Consider the following 17,065-nt stretch of genomic DNA (forward strand, 5'->3'; position numbering starts at 1 on the left):
GCACCATTAGTGTTACCCTTTAGCGTAATAAAGATTAAGAGAATTCATGATGTTGATTTACGCTTCCAGTATCATAATTATTACGGTCATCATAAGTATTCTTACATTTTTAGATCACTTGTAGCAACTGACAAGCTTCAGTCCTCCATGGTCCTCAACATTCTTCGTCTTGTTATAGTAATTTTGTCATTTAATAACATTCATCTATTGTAATCTCTTTCACCTCTCTTTCCCTTCGATCGTATCACTGTCCTCAAGATACAGTCAACCAACTTTTCTTCTTAATTTTATTCAAAATTAAGGTGTTTGATGCAATAAGGGCGTAAGTCTGAAATATGCAGTTGGAGAAAAACGTGTTGAAAATTTAAGTACTGTTTTTTCTTACATAAAACAATATAGTATGCAGCAATTTATTCCGATATTGAATTGCAATGTTACCAGGAGGCTAAACGAGCATGGCAAAAGCCACAAACGCGTTTGATGCAAAAAGGGCGTAAACTCGCTTACGCCCTTATTACATCAAACTCCTTAATTGTTCTTCTACAATTCATAACACTTTCTCATTACATTTCAGTAATAAACCTTTTGCAAAACTTAGTAACTATTGCAGGGACAAGATTTGATATTGCTTTTTTTTTAAAATAATGTTGCTTTCCAGGCAAAAAGAAAAACTCAAAACATAAAAATACCTTGAAATCATTTAAAGAAAACGAAACTCCTCGTGATTTGTAGAAGGATTTGCAAACAGAGCTTACGTGTCTACTTACATTCGACAAATAAATCCCGAATCAACATTGGAAATGCGGTGAGAGAGACAGAAAACACGGAAGAGCCTGGGAAAATAATGACCGCGTGGATACTTTTTTCTACCCTTGATATATGATGCCGGCTGTATTTGACTGTTTTTCAGACTTAGTTGTGAATTGATTTGTGCGGGTTTTCTGTACATCGTCTGTTGAATACAATCATGTATTTCGAAACTAACACTGGGCTTAGGGAGAAGAGAGTATGTTGTGTGTATATATATATCATCTGGAGAATTTTGAGTGTGGGTGTGTAAAAAGAGGAGTAAGGGAAGTGGCGGTGGTTAGAAGTGAAACAGAATGATCCCAGTGGTGCTTTGCTATCTACTGCTCGAACTCCCTTTCATAATTCTCTCTTTTCAACGATTGTGACGACGCATGCTACCTACCAATGGAGCTTTCTGTGTAGGGAGGCCGTGAAGTGAAATATTTTAAACGAGCCTCTGGGCCAAAGGTCACTTGGTTAGGGGACATTTTTAAATATTGGTAGTCTCAGAGCTTCTGTTTCTGACGTACAAAGCAGAAGTCAATGGCGAAGAACATTTATCTTCCAAAATACTTCTTTCATAAAAGAAAAACCCTATTTATAATGCGTATGAAGTAAAATTTTAGCTATATTCTGAGTATTCAAAAAGTGTCAGAACTCCGATTTCGGCAATCAATAACTCCTAAATCAGTGAGAATAGCTAGGCTCTGCTAATATCTGTCTGTTACATCACATATTTTCTATAACGATAGTTTAAATAATGAACATAAGTGACTGAGGTAAAATACAAGTGGGTTTCATATTTTCATACCGTGAAACTATGGTAAACTTCCACAGAGTATGGAAAGATTCAATATTAAAACTGGAAGACGTAAATATATGACTTCCGGTTCTAATATCCTTATTATAAAGCCAAGACGCCTTAGTCTGGGAGTCACTGCTAGTAATTCATTTAAGCTAATAGTTGTCGCTTTCTTCTACCTGACGCCAAGATATATATATATTTCGCTATTATTGTCGCATGTCTATAAATAAGTTTTTCTAGGAATATAAGTTGATAACGAATTCGCCTGGTACTTCTTATAATATTAGTATGTGTATAATCGCAAAGACATGTATGTGGCAAATTTCATATCAAAAGAGCAGTAAATAAGAACAATAAAACGAAAATAAAATGTTCTTGTCCATTTTACAACATATTATTTTACTCATTATAATTTTCGTATTTATAATTCTCTTCCTATGAAATTTACCACAAATATACATTTCCCGATTATACACAGTTTTAGTATTGAAAGTACCCTGGAAAATCACTATCGAATTATATTCTTACAAGAAGAGAGTTATAGATATACGACAATCATTTTGGACATGAGTTTACATTAGGAAAGCACAGGAGCACTTATTTGGCATGTGCACTCGATGCATGTATCACCATTTTTGCTGTTAGGTTGACATTACCTGTGATTCAGTTAAGTGGGAGTAGTTAATATGGTTCGGGGTCTTTTAAGGACTAGATTCTCTTTGTGTTAAATTCAGTGCGTGTAGTGTTTGTTTTCATTTGTTTTCAAGATTTACAATACTGTCTATGCAAGTTACGGCTTTTATACATGTGCATATTAATTTCCCCAAAATTATCGACCGAAGTTGAAGATGTAGCTTAAACATACGGCAATACGGTATGTTAAGGATTCAAAGTTTCATACACAAATTATTTTGATTTTTATCCAATTCTGCATCTACAATTCTCTTGTATAAGAGAACGGATCACATTTTATTTTAAAAGTATGAATGTTATTGAAAACGAATTGAAATTGTTCTTTTCAACGACTATTGACTTGTTAGAAAAGCACTTAATATTATTAATGAATAAAGTAAACAATCACTAGAATATTGAGCATTATAAAAATGCATTCAACTATGGCGGTAAACGAATAGCGACGAGTGGGTGAGTGCAAGTAATTTGATGGATCCTGCTTTGGATGATTATTTGTTTCTCATGTATCACAAACATGGCTTCTAACATGATTATATTTTAACTTTTTTATTTTTTATTTACTTTTTAAGTTTTTAGAAACGATGCTACTTTAACAGAGTTTTATATCATGATCACTACATTCAAATTTATTATATTACAGGAAAAAAATTACTAACAAAATCTTCGATTGAGAATTTTGGTTCAGGATATAGGAAAACAGGTTGTCAAGGTGGATTGCTGGTTTCTCTGTCCCTTTAAATTCCCTCCAACCTATCAAATTTTGTAGAGCTTTAATACAGGCTTTGTAGAGCTTTAATACGAGTACAAAAGTTTCTCTGGAGAAGTTATTTCATGACCTCAGAATAACCTGGTCCCTTGGAACGAAGTCGTGATTAATAAAACCCTTGGCAGCAAAAAACGAAATCAACGAAGACTGGAATTGTGACTCTGTATGCGAATCCGGACTTAGCCCACGCCGACTGTCATTTGATAAGAAGATCGTTTATGCCATTCAAATGTACTTGCTGTAGACAAAGTTGCATACTTGTAAGCATTACGTAGCAAGCCATATGTTTCTGTGGCGGAGGGGGGGGGGTTGCCATTTCAATACACAAATCTTGATTGCAGCCTTCTATTCATTGCTGAAAGAATGGCTGAGATACTAGGCAGCGTGTAGCACTGTTAAATTTTGCTACCGGCAGGAGCATGTTGAAACTTCGTCAAACCACGCGACAGGTATGTTCGCTTATGGTGCTGTTGTTTACTGTGATGGACCGCTTTTTCTGGTTGCCAAAGTTTCAGTCCGGGAAATTCCTTACTGGGTATTACTAAGGTCTACTGCTAGTTTTGGTGACTTGGTCAAGTATACAAACGAGAATGATAAAGCTCCGTACAATACAAACAAGGTGTAACCTTTTTCCTTAACTCTGTGAAGAAATTTTAAAATTTATGTATGTATCTTTAAAAAAAACGTTTGCAGTAAATGTTCATGTGACTTCTTATACTTCTGTTTACAACATCTTGCAGTTATACACCGAAGCTGAGGTGAACAGTGATTAACTAAATGAAATGGTGGAAAGATGAAGTAGAAGAAGATTAGAAAATCCCGAGAAAACCCCTATACTTTGCTTGCCCACCACAAAGCTCACTTGGTCTCATACTTCTGCAATTCAGAATATTTACTCGGAAAATTGTTTTTGACGTGTATTAGATTGTTTGTATCTCCTTCTGTTTCATTAGAGCCCTTTCTGCTGGTCTAGTACGCATGTCTTTGCTGCACGTGGTTCCGGTTCGATTGCCGGTAGTAGAGCATTGAAATTTGAACTCGTTATGACGGTTCGGATTTCATCTTTAATGTAGATCTGTGTCTTACATAGCCTTAGTGCTGAAAAGAAACGCTAAACTTCAACAAACAGTTTCATTAGATACAAGGTATCATTATAAATAGAAAATATAAAAAAGTTACTTTCAAAACAGTTCCGTAATTGAACTACATCAATGTAAGTGTGTGTTTAATATAATAAAATTTTCTTTCCATCAGATTTTAAATTGTGTTGTTCAATAATAAAAATTAGTTTTGTTCCGTAGCTTAATAAGTATTGCGTTATATATTTAATATTTTATGTTAAGAATTCTTGGGGAAAGAGGAGATAAGAGCAAGTAGTATTTATTACAACATGTATCAGTAGCTAATAATTTTAATAGATGATATGAACTAGGATTATTGTTAGTTTCAGAGCATATGAAAATAGTTCTTTTTTGACGCAACTTTTTTACAGATGGAAATCGGTAATTATATATATTTTTTCAACGAATGAATTGCGATTTTTTCATGCAGCACAAAACCAAAGCAAACTAAATGACCAAAGTATTCTATCAGAAGCAAAGTATTCTATCAGAAGCAAAGTATTCTATCATGAAGTAAAACAACATGCAGCAAAACAGTTTTTTTTCGGTCAAATATACAGTTTCAACTTAGTGTATTGGAACCTTTGTTAATATGTAATGCAGGATAATTTACAAAGGCATTTTAATGAAAGGAACCAGATATATGGGTTATGAAGAATAGATAACAGACAGATATGTAAAGGTAATACCAAAATGTGTGTTTATATAACACATTCCGTTTTTCAGAGCATACAAATGGGTTGTATTAATTAACTATGTTTTCTTTCAAAGGATAGTAGCGGATATTTTTAGAAATTATTATTGGTATTTCACAAATTACATGCATATTTTTATAGAATGGTTCCTGGAATTTTAATGCATCAGTTACTTAATACAAAGAGACTGAGATAAATTTCAATATAGTTTATACATGTATAAAACATAGGTTTGCTCCTCACATACAAATCAACACACACATACGTTCTGTGCAAAATATATGCTATGGTATATTATGTAGATAAGGCATTCAAAAAATCCATAATTTACTTTTTCTGATAGCAAGTACATTACATTCTACAAAGAAGAAAGTTATATACGTATAATTTTAATTAGTATATTAATAATACATTTGACGTTGCTGAACTTCCTAAAATCGTTCTGCCCTTGATGTGTCACAGTTTGTGAGACATTCTTCTACCCATTTTCATTCATTTCTGCGTTTCGATTTTGTAATACGTTTTAAACAAGAAAGAGGGTCATTTTATATTCCTACATTCTAGTAGTTTATATATATATATATATATATATATATATATATATATATATATATATATATATATATATATATATATATATATATATATATATATATATATATATAATATGATCCATGAAGACCCACGGAAAGTGTAAATGAAAAGTTCAACATTTAAGTTTTGGTATATACCGGCAACGAAGTAGTCAGTACAACACCGCGGTCACTTTTTTCCCTAGATTTTTTCCAAGGAGAGGTTCCTATAAGCGTGTTTAGTGCCCAAGTTGTTCCCATGAGGTTATTTGAAGGACATACTTTTCTAATTGAGAAACTGTAAATCAAACTGGAGAAAGAGAAATTTGGTGAGGAATGGTAAATTTGAAGAGGATTGCCAGTGACCGTTTTGAAATGCTGGATGAACCTTTGGGCTAATATACAGGGTGTTTCAAAGCAACACCGACAACGTTTGGGAGGTGTTTCCTGACACCAAAATAAGACAAAAAGTATATTCAACCTGAGTGTACAAATGCTTCCTTTCGGAGTTAGAGGCTGCCGAAAACATAAAAAAATGAACTTTAAAGGGCTCCAAACTTATGGGACCTATCGTAGTCAAGTCAAGACTTCACTTAGAAACTAACATGTGTCCTATCCAAATATCCGTGTTTCAGAATTCTGTGGTACTTTCACAACAAATTGTATAGACGTAGTTGGTGAGTACTTCAAATTATATGCCCATAGTAAAATTCCCTCTATAAAAATTGTTGCGTGAGTACCTTAGGATTCTGAAACATGTATTTTTGGATAAGGCACATATTAGTTTCTAAGTGAAGTGTTGACCCGAATACGGTAGGTCCTATAGTTTTGGAGCTATGGACTTTTAATTTTCATGTTCTCGGCAGCCTTTAACTCCGAAAGGAAGCATTTGTGCACACAGGTTTTCTATACTTTTTGTCTTATCTTGGTGTCAGAAATCACCTCCCAAACGTTGTTGGTGTTGTTTTGAAACATCCTGTATATTAATGATAGATTTATTTAAAAAATATATTCTAAAGAACTTGAATCTGATACGTGTTTACAAGAAGAACATGAGTTCAATAGTCTAAATCCCACACCATAACAACAAATACTAGAAACTGAAGACATCACTCAGAGAAGCCTGGACTAATAGCAAATGGGAATGTAATATTACAGATGAAGAGGGTTACAAAAACTCGTAATGTCACCGCTGATCTATAGCACAGAAACTTGGACGACACCATTTTCAATATCACTCTAATTCTCCTTCATAGTGTTTTGATACACAAACTTACAAGAAAGAATTCATAGCATGAGGGATACGATAAGGGGTTAAATAAGTTTCTGCCTGCGGAATGAAAACACCTGGTACACAGTGATAGTATTTTATTCAATGTAGTTCCCTTTCAGGCTCACAAATTTGTATAACTTCTTTCTTCTGCTGCAAACCATGATTCTGCAGCTGCTATGATTTTATTTGAATATGTCTCTAAATTCAGTATCTCCCATGTTCATCTTAAATTTTGGGAAAGAATGATAATCTGAGCAGGCAAGATCTGGTGAATAGGGAAATAGTAAATGATATTGAACTTAGTTCACTCAGCTTTTGCATTGTGATGGCTGCTTTGTGACCAAGAGCATTGTTTTGCAAGAATGCAATTCGTTTCAGCAGTTTTCCTCGCTTCTCTTCCGTCAAGTGCGGTATACAATCTAAACAGCAGGTTTACATATAATTCAACATTCAATATAGTGCGTTTTTCCACATATTCGCTCATAACTGCGCCCTCACAATCCCAAAAACTGACATCATCCTCTTTTGTTGTTGATTTTTTACCTGCGACTTTTCTTTGTTTTGGTGATCCACTATGGCGCTATTGCGTATACTAAAGTTTTGTCTCAATTATATACATGTAATGGCGTTTTATCATCAGTAACAATTTAGGGAGCGCCGTGGCTCAGTGGTAGAGCTTTTACCTCTGGTGCGTGGGATCTCTGGTCCGATCCCCGGCCAAATAATTTTGTAGTAGACAACATCGTGTCAGTGGGTTTTTTTCAGGATGCTCCGTTCCGTACCACATTCTCATTCCACCAATTCTACCATCACTATTCATTCGGCATGATCACCTATCTCCCTTAGCCTAAGGGGCATAACGTGGGATGTTACACTGAAAGGTTTAATTTGATTTCAACAGTAGGAACTTGTTTAATAAAGTTGAAATAACTCACTGAAAAACTGCGTTACACATACTCTACACAGTCTCATCTTATCTGTTTCTGATCAACTGTGAGGAATTTGGGCACCCACTTAACTGACATGTCTTTTTTTCTTATCTACTTCGTCATACACGATGTAATAGAGGCTCTGTACTGATCTCTAGGGCCTCTGCAATACAATACAGAACAATTCGCCTATCTGCCAGAATCATGCCGTGCACATTATTCACAGTTTCCATACTTACCACTGTTTTGGGTCTTCCTTACCTCCCCTCCTCTTCGATGCTTCCCCTCCTGAGCTCTGCTACCCACTATCTCACTGTGGTATATGAAGGAGTCATTTGGCATTGTCCATGTCAATTGCAAAAATTTTCTTCTCTCCCGTATAGATTGCTCTCTTCTCACATTTGGTAAATCACACTGTGTTCCGACTTAGTCACTTCAAACTTGTAACAAAAGAAAAGTATTTGCAGTACATTGATGATTGTTTTAGCAAAACATCCTCCAAAACCTGTCTACATAACACACTAAAAGGGCTTGGACATCTGAATTTATTTTCTGCGTTAGGTCGGAAACTTATCTAACTCCTATCGTATATGCCTTTACTTGCTTCAGCCCTACTAAAGGACAACAAACAGGGACTATGAAAAAGTGGAAGATCTTTTTAGCTTTTTCTGTATATACGAATATGTTTAAATAATACAACAGTAAAATAAAAGAAAAGTTTGGATGTTGATGTGTCAGTTCGTATTACCAGAGTACACACTAATACAGAACACACGACATCCGAGGGAGAATATATTGAGTGTTTGCCCTTCCTAGAAATTCTTACGCTTACATTGGATACGAGTAAAATGTCTTGGATACGACTTTTCTGTCTTATTTAATGTTTTAAATACCTTTTCTGCAAGTTTTTACTATTCTGTGAAAGACGCAGTGTACCAGCCTTAACAAAAGGCGGCGTTGCCAATTGAATTTACATGGATGAGAAAGGTTTCAAAAAACAAAAAAAAAAAAAAAAAAATCAGAACTGAAAGTAATTTCTCTGGAGTCTGTCAGATCCAGTATGACCACGGAGGGTGGAACATACACTAATACGTAGCACACAACATCTGAGGGAGAATATATTTAGTGTTTGCCCGTCCTCGAAATTTTTACGCTTACATTGGATACGAGTAGAATGGCTTTAAGATTGTTCTCCCTCTTGCTTTTTGTCTATCTATTAGTTTAGTGCTTCTTTACAGAGTGAGGAGTGTAACGTAGATACACGGAACAGTTTCAAAATTTGAAGGTAGGTCCTATAGTCTACGAAAGTTTATCCTACACTTGAACAATAATGAGTTTGATTCTTGAGGATTTTTTCGGTCTTACATGTTAGTAACCAAATGTTTGGTACTGGAAAATCCCTATATATTCGGGAACCGATAACAAAACTGTTATAGTAATACATAATAATATTACTACTTTTTATGTTGTGTTTATAATGAAGTTAAAAAGTTAAGGTATACTTGTACTTACATTTGAATAATTTACTACTCAATCAAAAAGGAAAGCGTAATAATTATTACATTGCTTTCGTTCTTTATAATTTGCTTATAATTTGCTATACGAGATAATTTCCTTTATTATTGCTGCTTTTTACTCTTTACCATTTGGAATTTCAATCATAATTTTAAAGAGAAAATCTTAGCTGAAAATAAGATGAGACATACATTTTAATAATTGATTTATTAAGAAATATAATAAATATTATAAATTTGTCATATGTTGTAACTTTTTGGACGTTTTGCGTGGGCGATTAACAGTTTATTTAGCTTATATATATATATATTAGCTTTTAATATATATATATATAGTATATTTATGTAGGAAGCAGAATACTCGTAAAGATTATTAAAAGACTAAGGGCGATTCCTATCTACGTAAGATATTGAAGACTCTGCAAGTAACAACTGTTAAAGAATTTCATTCCCATCAGACTGTAGAAGATTATATTTTCTAAACTACCTGTTATTTAGGTGATTTATTCGAATCATTTGATAAATTGTCCAGTGTTATGTAGCAATATTTCTATTATACACACAAATTCTCTCTCTTCTTTCGTTTCAGGTATGTGGTACTTTTCATCCATGAACGAAATTTAGCCTTTGTAAGTACATAAAATATTAATAATTCATTTAAATTCGTTTTTGAATGTGAAAGCATTTTTATGAAAAACGTATTTTAAATAGTTTCCGCTGTTCTGACGAAATCATTGTGACGTGAAACTAATACACTTGTAGATATTAATTTTGTATGATGAAGCAGAAAATAAACAAATTGTGTGGTGTATTTCAATGAAAATTCATTAAGATGAAAGATCCGTATATTTGTATGTATGCTGGTGATTTTGATTCTGAAAGAAACTATTTTTTTTAATGGAACATATTCTGTTTAAAACAAATTAACTATTTTTGTCTTTAAAAAGGATTTGTATTAAGTGACAATAAATTCATATGGATATATTGAGAGCGGTTACATAGTTTATAATATGTATCCATTTGGCTGACAATTTAAATTTATGCGAAGCTGCATATGATGTCTAAAGGGGCGTGGAGGAATTCCTGGTTGAATCAGGTGCAGTTTACGGATGTACAGATCATCATACAAGATAAACCTTTACAGTATAATCATTCCTCACTACATTATTTCGTTCTAAAAGACTAGATTAGAGGACCACGCTACTGACCCCGGCTTTGCTCTCAGAGACATAAGTGTGGTTTATATATATAGGGCTACTAGTTCCACCACCCTCCATATCTTGGGTTCGTCGGTAAATTTCCTGCACGCTAGCTACAAGTTTGTCTGTAAATTGTCTGTATGCTAGCGATAGGTTCGTTTGAAATGTTGCCTGCAAGCTAGTGTTCATCTGTTGCCAGTGCAGTAAAAACAACTATTAACCTGACTGTGAACTATTGAGAATTAGCGTGATTGACAGACTGAGACGTCTTAGATTTATAATAAAAATTAAATATTTTCACCTAGATATTTATTCAGTTCATAATTCTTCAACGTTTTGAATTTTGCATAATAATGTTATTCAGAGATGGTTGTGCATTGTCCAAAGATTATAAAGAATAGACCATTTTATCTTTATACGCCCTTGTTACTTCCAAACCAATAAATATATCACGCTGAAACTTTGAATGAAGCAAATATCAACAGGGGGAACAATTTCTGACATAATCTGCAATACAATCGGTTTAACTGTCAGTGTTGTCAACTTAGTTATATTTTTTCAAATGACTTTGTCAGGTTCCTAAACATTTCAAATTAACACGTTAAACGAACTTACAATACCACACACTTATTATTCAGTATTACAAACTAAAAACGCAATAGTATAAGCATACAAATTTTTGAGGTTTCTGCAACATTAATAACGCAAGTAAGACGAGTGGGGCAATGCATGTCCGAAGTATCCGAACACTAGTACCTTCATTATACGAATATACGGTATTTCGAATAGGTACAATTAAGTTACAACGAACTGAAAAATTTTACTTTCTTCAAAAGACTTTCTTTCGAAAAGAGTTCAGATAAGTGTCATATTAAATTACGTAGATTGTTTCCAATAGACATAAATATTATAATTCAATTTGATATCTTAAACCGTTCCGGAGATATGAAAAAACTTTAAAGGTTGCTATATTGCTTAAAATAGCGCATTTGTGAGAACTTTTTAAAACATTTGTTGATTTACTTCGCCTAACGTTACAGCAATACTGTTCGGTAAGTGTACTTACAACAAGTTCTCGGTATTACATAACTGTAAGCAGTGTTGCAAACTTTTCGAATTTTTACCATATGCCCCAAATGCATTGAGATATCAAATTGCTTTAAACGGTATTATGATCTTTACGTCTCTTACGAACCATCTAAATGATTTGATTGGGTTCTTATCCAAGCAATTTCGAAATATAAAGATTTAAAAAAATCAAACCTTTGTAATTTCATTCCTCTTCATTTGAAATTGGTTATATCATAAGCATAGTATTGGACACTAAAGTACTTCGGATTCTCATTGCGCCGAATATCTCACTCATAAGTTATTATTTTATAGAGGACTTCAAAATTTGTATGTTTATGATAGTGTTACGTTCTTCGTTTGGAACACTGAATAAGGAATAATTGTTTGAAATATAGATTTAAAATCTGTAATAACCTGACTTAGTGCTGCTTGAAAAAATATGACTACATATTGAGCTGGCGGCATTGTCAAGTTGGTAGTATCTGAGTATGTCAAATAATGTCTCCATGTCAATATTCAAATTTTAGCGCTTTTGTCTATTAGTTTTAAAAGATCCAAGGGTGTATCGACTATCGAGATAATGGTCCACTTTCATACTCACTTTGCGAAAACAAAATCCTACTATGGCAACATTTGTAATTATTATCATTAAAAATTGGGGAATGATTTGCTTGTCGGTGTTAGCAAAATTTTCTCAAAATATAGAAGTTCAAACAGTATTTTTTCTTCATCCCGCATACTTTCTAGCTTATACGCTACGAAGCTTAGTGTTAATCATTAAACTAGACCACGCTTGATGTTAAAGAGATTAAAGAAAAATGTTTATATATGTTTTCAGGGTAACGCTAACTTTACCACATCAGTAAGGCATATTCCTGTATTACGAACAGTCGCAGTGTGCTCTTTTTTTTTTTTAAAAAAAAAAAACTGTTTCTCCCCATCCATACGCTTGTTTGTGTGGGTAATGGCATTAACATTGTAGACCAACGCGAGAGAGGAAAAATTATCCTCTGTTCTCCTGGGATCTACAGCTGTCAAAATTCTGACAACTGCTGTGTTCTCATCTACCAGATAGGCGGCGTGGATCATTCAGCGCATTCCCAAACAATTCTTTTTATTGTTACTTTTTAGATTTTCTTTTTTCTGAAAACTGAAAAAAGCACCATTAGAAATAAATGTTGACGAAATTGGCAGAAATTGTTTTATGGTTAATTTTCAAATATACTGAATGTGATTTTTTTCGACTCTGAACGAAACTTGATAGAATGGACTCGTAATGACTATTTGCTTGCTTATAAGAGTGGTGATTTGGTTTCAGTTTTCAAAATAATTCCTTCGATATTTTCTACGAGAAAGTATCAAAAAGTTTAGAGGCTTAGTATTATTTACAAGAAAGTACTCCATTTATCTGTGTTTAAACATTACCACGTTCGAAGTAATCTCTCGGGTAAACATATAACGCTCTCAGTGTTCCTGACATTTTTGGAATACGCGCCAAGTACCTTCTGCGATTCTCACTGGATGTCCGCAGTGGTATCAAAATTGCAATCTTGGTGTTGGATATTCATTGTCGGGAAAATAACGAAATCCTCAAGAGTAAATCTGGCAGGTATATGAGTGCGAAAGTAAAGCAGTATTGTTTCTAGTGAGAAATTAACGCGTGGCAAAAGTTCCGTGACAGGGCGCCTTATCAACATAGAACATGCAGTTTTTAGTGCACCACAGATCCAGTCACGTTTGCTGCAGATCTGTTTTGGCTTTCTCAGTCGTCTAGGTGATGAGCTCTTCCACTTTGATAACTTTTGCTTTGTCACTATAGTGAACTTGCCCAGTCTCACGTTTGCTCTTTACTCCAACTTAATGTTCGTAATGAATTCGCAGACTTGATTCTTACTAATTTTACTTAGGACCTCTTGGAACACTCAGTACAACGTATCTTAGAACACTGATATATATATTCTTGCTTCCTGTATACTCCGTTCTGTGCTACTGTATGTTGCAGAATTACAGAACTAGTCTCAAACCTTTTGATACAACCTCATACATAAGGCGAAGTATACAAATACTTATGTATTATTGAGGCGATAAGGCTGAACAGGCCATCAACATTTGCATATTTGTAGTAATAAGCGGCTATGATAGAGAATCTTAGCTGAATATGTCGATTCAATGGAAGACTACAATAACTCTTGCTACACATATAACCGATCGAGTTTTTTCATTTGCTTTTCCGTTTTCTTCTTTTATTTCGCTGATCGAAGACGAAAGAAGGACAATATATTTACACATCTGTTTACAGTATAATATACATATATTATGTGAATTTGTAAAATTCTTTTATTCTGTTGTAGAACTTGATAGAATTTGATGAATGAGAGATCAATAGATTTGTCATAATGTCACAAGCAATAACTGATATATAATGTGTAAGTGTGTAATATGGCATCATATCAAATTCAATATTAAAGCATGCTGAATGACATAGTGTTAAAAAAACATTAATCAAATGGCAGTGAAACGTTGAGTGTTTTACATTAAAGGATTGGCAAGATGATCACTGAAATGTGTGCTCTATATGGAAATCCTATCAAATTCTGTTACATATAAATGAAATAAATAAATCGTTTCATTAAAATATTTCATAAAATATTTGAATATATTTCGAGGAATATTCGAATATACTTGAACATACTTTTACTCGGTATCGTGGTTCTGATGCATTTATCTAGTTAGCTTGTTTATAGAGCTTTTATTTATTTACATTTTATAATTATAACTTGTTAGTAATGATGACTTGTTTGCTATTAACATTAGTTCTGCACTATATAGTTTTTCAGTAAAATTATAACAAACTACTGACAAATTTTGTCACTATATCGTTTTCAATTACGGTTTAAGCGTAATGCAAGTAAAGTTACTGATATTGGAATAAACATCCATCATTATTTTAGTATAAATGTATATTTTGTTACAGTTTATTGTATGTAAATTAACAATAATGCATAGTAGTATGTTGTAATTTACTGAAAATATCAATAATGTGGAACAAGTGAATTAAGAGTCTTAACATCTGAAGGCTTTTTATAAAAATATATTTTTAACATAACTTTCCGTCATCAATTCAAGTTTATGAAGAATTAATGTATAGTGTGATGTGAAATCCAAATATTTGTTAACAACAGTGAGACATTATATGAACTACTTTTTCTCGGAAAAACTGGTGAAACACGATTAGTAAGGCTGAAGAGAAATGTAAATAAAATAACCTAACTCATGATTATCCGTGTTCCATTTATCGATGCATGAATATTCTGATCAAAGTATTCTTGTTTTCTTTTCTCCAGTAGTACAGTATTATTTGTCTTGACACTATTTAATGACATAAAACTGCTATTTCCAATTTTAGTTCTCCACTAAAATTTTTGTAATATAATTTTCTCTATTTATTTCCCAATTAACTCCTCCTCTTTCACTTTACAGTAGAATATAGCCTCAACACTAGATTTCGTCTTTCTCCTTTCCTTCCATTCTTCTTTATCGAATTCACGTTTTGGTAGGTTTTTTCTTCTCGAAAATCAAGTGCTCTATTTAATTCTTCTTCTTTCACTTTAAAACATATCTTCAATACTACTTTTATTCTTTCCCTTTCATTATTTCTTGTTGACTCCACATTTTGGTAAGTTTCTTCTTCTCGAAAATCAAGTGCTTTGTTGTTTCGATTTCCTGTAAGCGTAATTGGCATGTATTTAAGGAGCTTGGTTTACCAAAAAACTTCTATATTATTACTATGTCTTTTCATGTGTCCGTCCGGGAGAGATAAAATCTCAAGAATCATGGGTCATGGATCACTATCAGCCAGGATTTAGAGGGTCAAAAATTAAAAATTGAGTTCTTAATGGAGATGATCTATCCAATTGATCCCAAGAAATGAACAATCAAAAATCGGTTGCCCTTGTATTGCTAATGGGAGTACTTACTATTTAGTGGTGAAAATGAAATCAAATTGTTGAGTTTTACGTCCGAGGGTTATGCCGGCGAGGCTAAAGGAGACGGTGATGATTAAATATGAATAAAATGGTGGAATGAAGAAAGTCGAAGGAAACGGGAGAACCCTGAGGAAACCCACGCACACGGTGTTAGTCCATCACAACGTTCACTTGGCGGGAGCTGGGATCGAACCCGTGACCCCTTGCCTCAGAGGTGAACGTTCTCCCACTTAGTCGCCGCGGCCCCGTTACTAGTTAGTGGTATATTACTTGATTTGAATATTATTCGGTCATTTTAAAGTGTTCTGGAGGAGTAACCTAGGAAATATTTTCCTTATCTAGTAACTTCATTGTTCTGCAAGAATAGTCCAAAATTTATCTGGTTACAGTATTGAACATTTTATAACGTTCTGTCATGAAAAGTTTAAGTACAAATGCATTAGTTACTGGAGCGAAACTCAAGACCGTACAGTGTTATTTCTTCAAACCAGATATTAAAAACTTTGTTGTGTTACTCCTGTATTTCCCCTTCAAGTTCACATAGACTAAAGAATTGATTTTCTCTCCTTTTTAAGTTTAGCTCTCATAAATTGACACTTTTGCCTAAAATGGGAGTAAATTAAACGTGACGTTCTGACACAAAAATAATGGTAGCAAAAACGTGTTGATCGCTATCCTACTATTTGTTGTCTTTAATATTAAATCTTTTTTTGCATACATTTGTATGTCATTAAATATCACTCAGTGAAGCTAAAATGTTGTAGGAAACTTGACACATTTTCTAACTCTCACATTCCAAAAGAAACTGCTTCTTATGTTTTGAAAGGAAAAGTGTCACTGTTACGCGGGAAAAGCTTAGAGCTTTTTTTCAAATGACATTAAATTATTGATATTAGGTAAAGACATCATTCTAGTTTTAAGTATTTTATTTGTGCTATTTTACAAAGAAAATGTCTACAGTCTTTTGATGAGTTTGATACTTGAGGAAAATTATGTTTATTTTCATATGAATATGTTTTAATTTTATTAGGTTTTCCTTAAGTAAACAGAAGTGAACCGTTCCTCGGCTATGATTTGAATGTACGGCATTCTAACTTGTCGGCGTAACATACTGAAAGACACGATTGCTGAGATTTTCCAATAAATATATGGTTAAAAAACTATGCTTTGCAATGTGTGGGTTTCACGTTCAATTGGCTACTGATGTAGTACTTTTAGAACGTGAGGTAGAAGTGAAGTTACTAGATTTAACAAAACATTTATCTAATTTGATCAAATATATTGTACATTCTAGAATTCTGTAAGAATTTAACTATTGTCACGTGAAGTTGGAACTTGAATGCATGTTCGAATGAAAATAAGTTACGAAGATTGTATATTTGGGAATTGATTGATTTTTTTTTAAATCCAATATGCACGGTAAAAGCGTTTTCCCAGTAGCTCTTAATGAATAGCGTTAATATACAAAAGTCTTTCAGATACATAAATTAGCTGGAAAAAAGATCCGAGAAATGGTATGGTTCCATTGACAATTCAGGGGCTGCGGTGGCTCAGTGGTACAGCGTTTACCTCTGGTGCATGGGTCCCGGGTTCAAATCCTGCTCCCGCCAAGTAAACTTTGTGTTGGACAAATACCGTGTGCGTGGGTTTTT

At 33.6% G+C, this 17,065-nt stretch overlaps 1 protein-coding gene across 5 annotated transcripts in view; it reads left to right on the top strand.

Moving 5' to 3' along the window:
• LOC145677401 (sodium channel protein 60E-like) overlaps positions 1–17,065 on the top strand; it is an 861,846-nt gene that overhangs the window by 417,951 nt on the left and 426,830 nt on the right. For all 5 annotated transcript variants that reach the window (XM_081747910.1, XM_081747914.1, XM_081747904.1 and 2 more), the window contains one exon: positions 9,747–9,786. In XM_081747910.1, the coding sequence (XP_081604036.1) occupies positions 9,747–9,786 (40 nt within the window). The remainder of the gene's footprint in view (positions 1–9,746; positions 9,787–17,065) is intronic.

Source organism: Thermobia domestica, chromosome 2, assembly GCF_964235325.1.
Source record: "Thermobia domestica chromosome 2, izTheDome1.hap1.1, whole genome shotgun sequence".
Taxonomy (NCBI): domain Eukaryota; kingdom Metazoa; phylum Arthropoda; class Insecta; order Zygentoma; family Lepismatidae; genus Thermobia; species Thermobia domestica.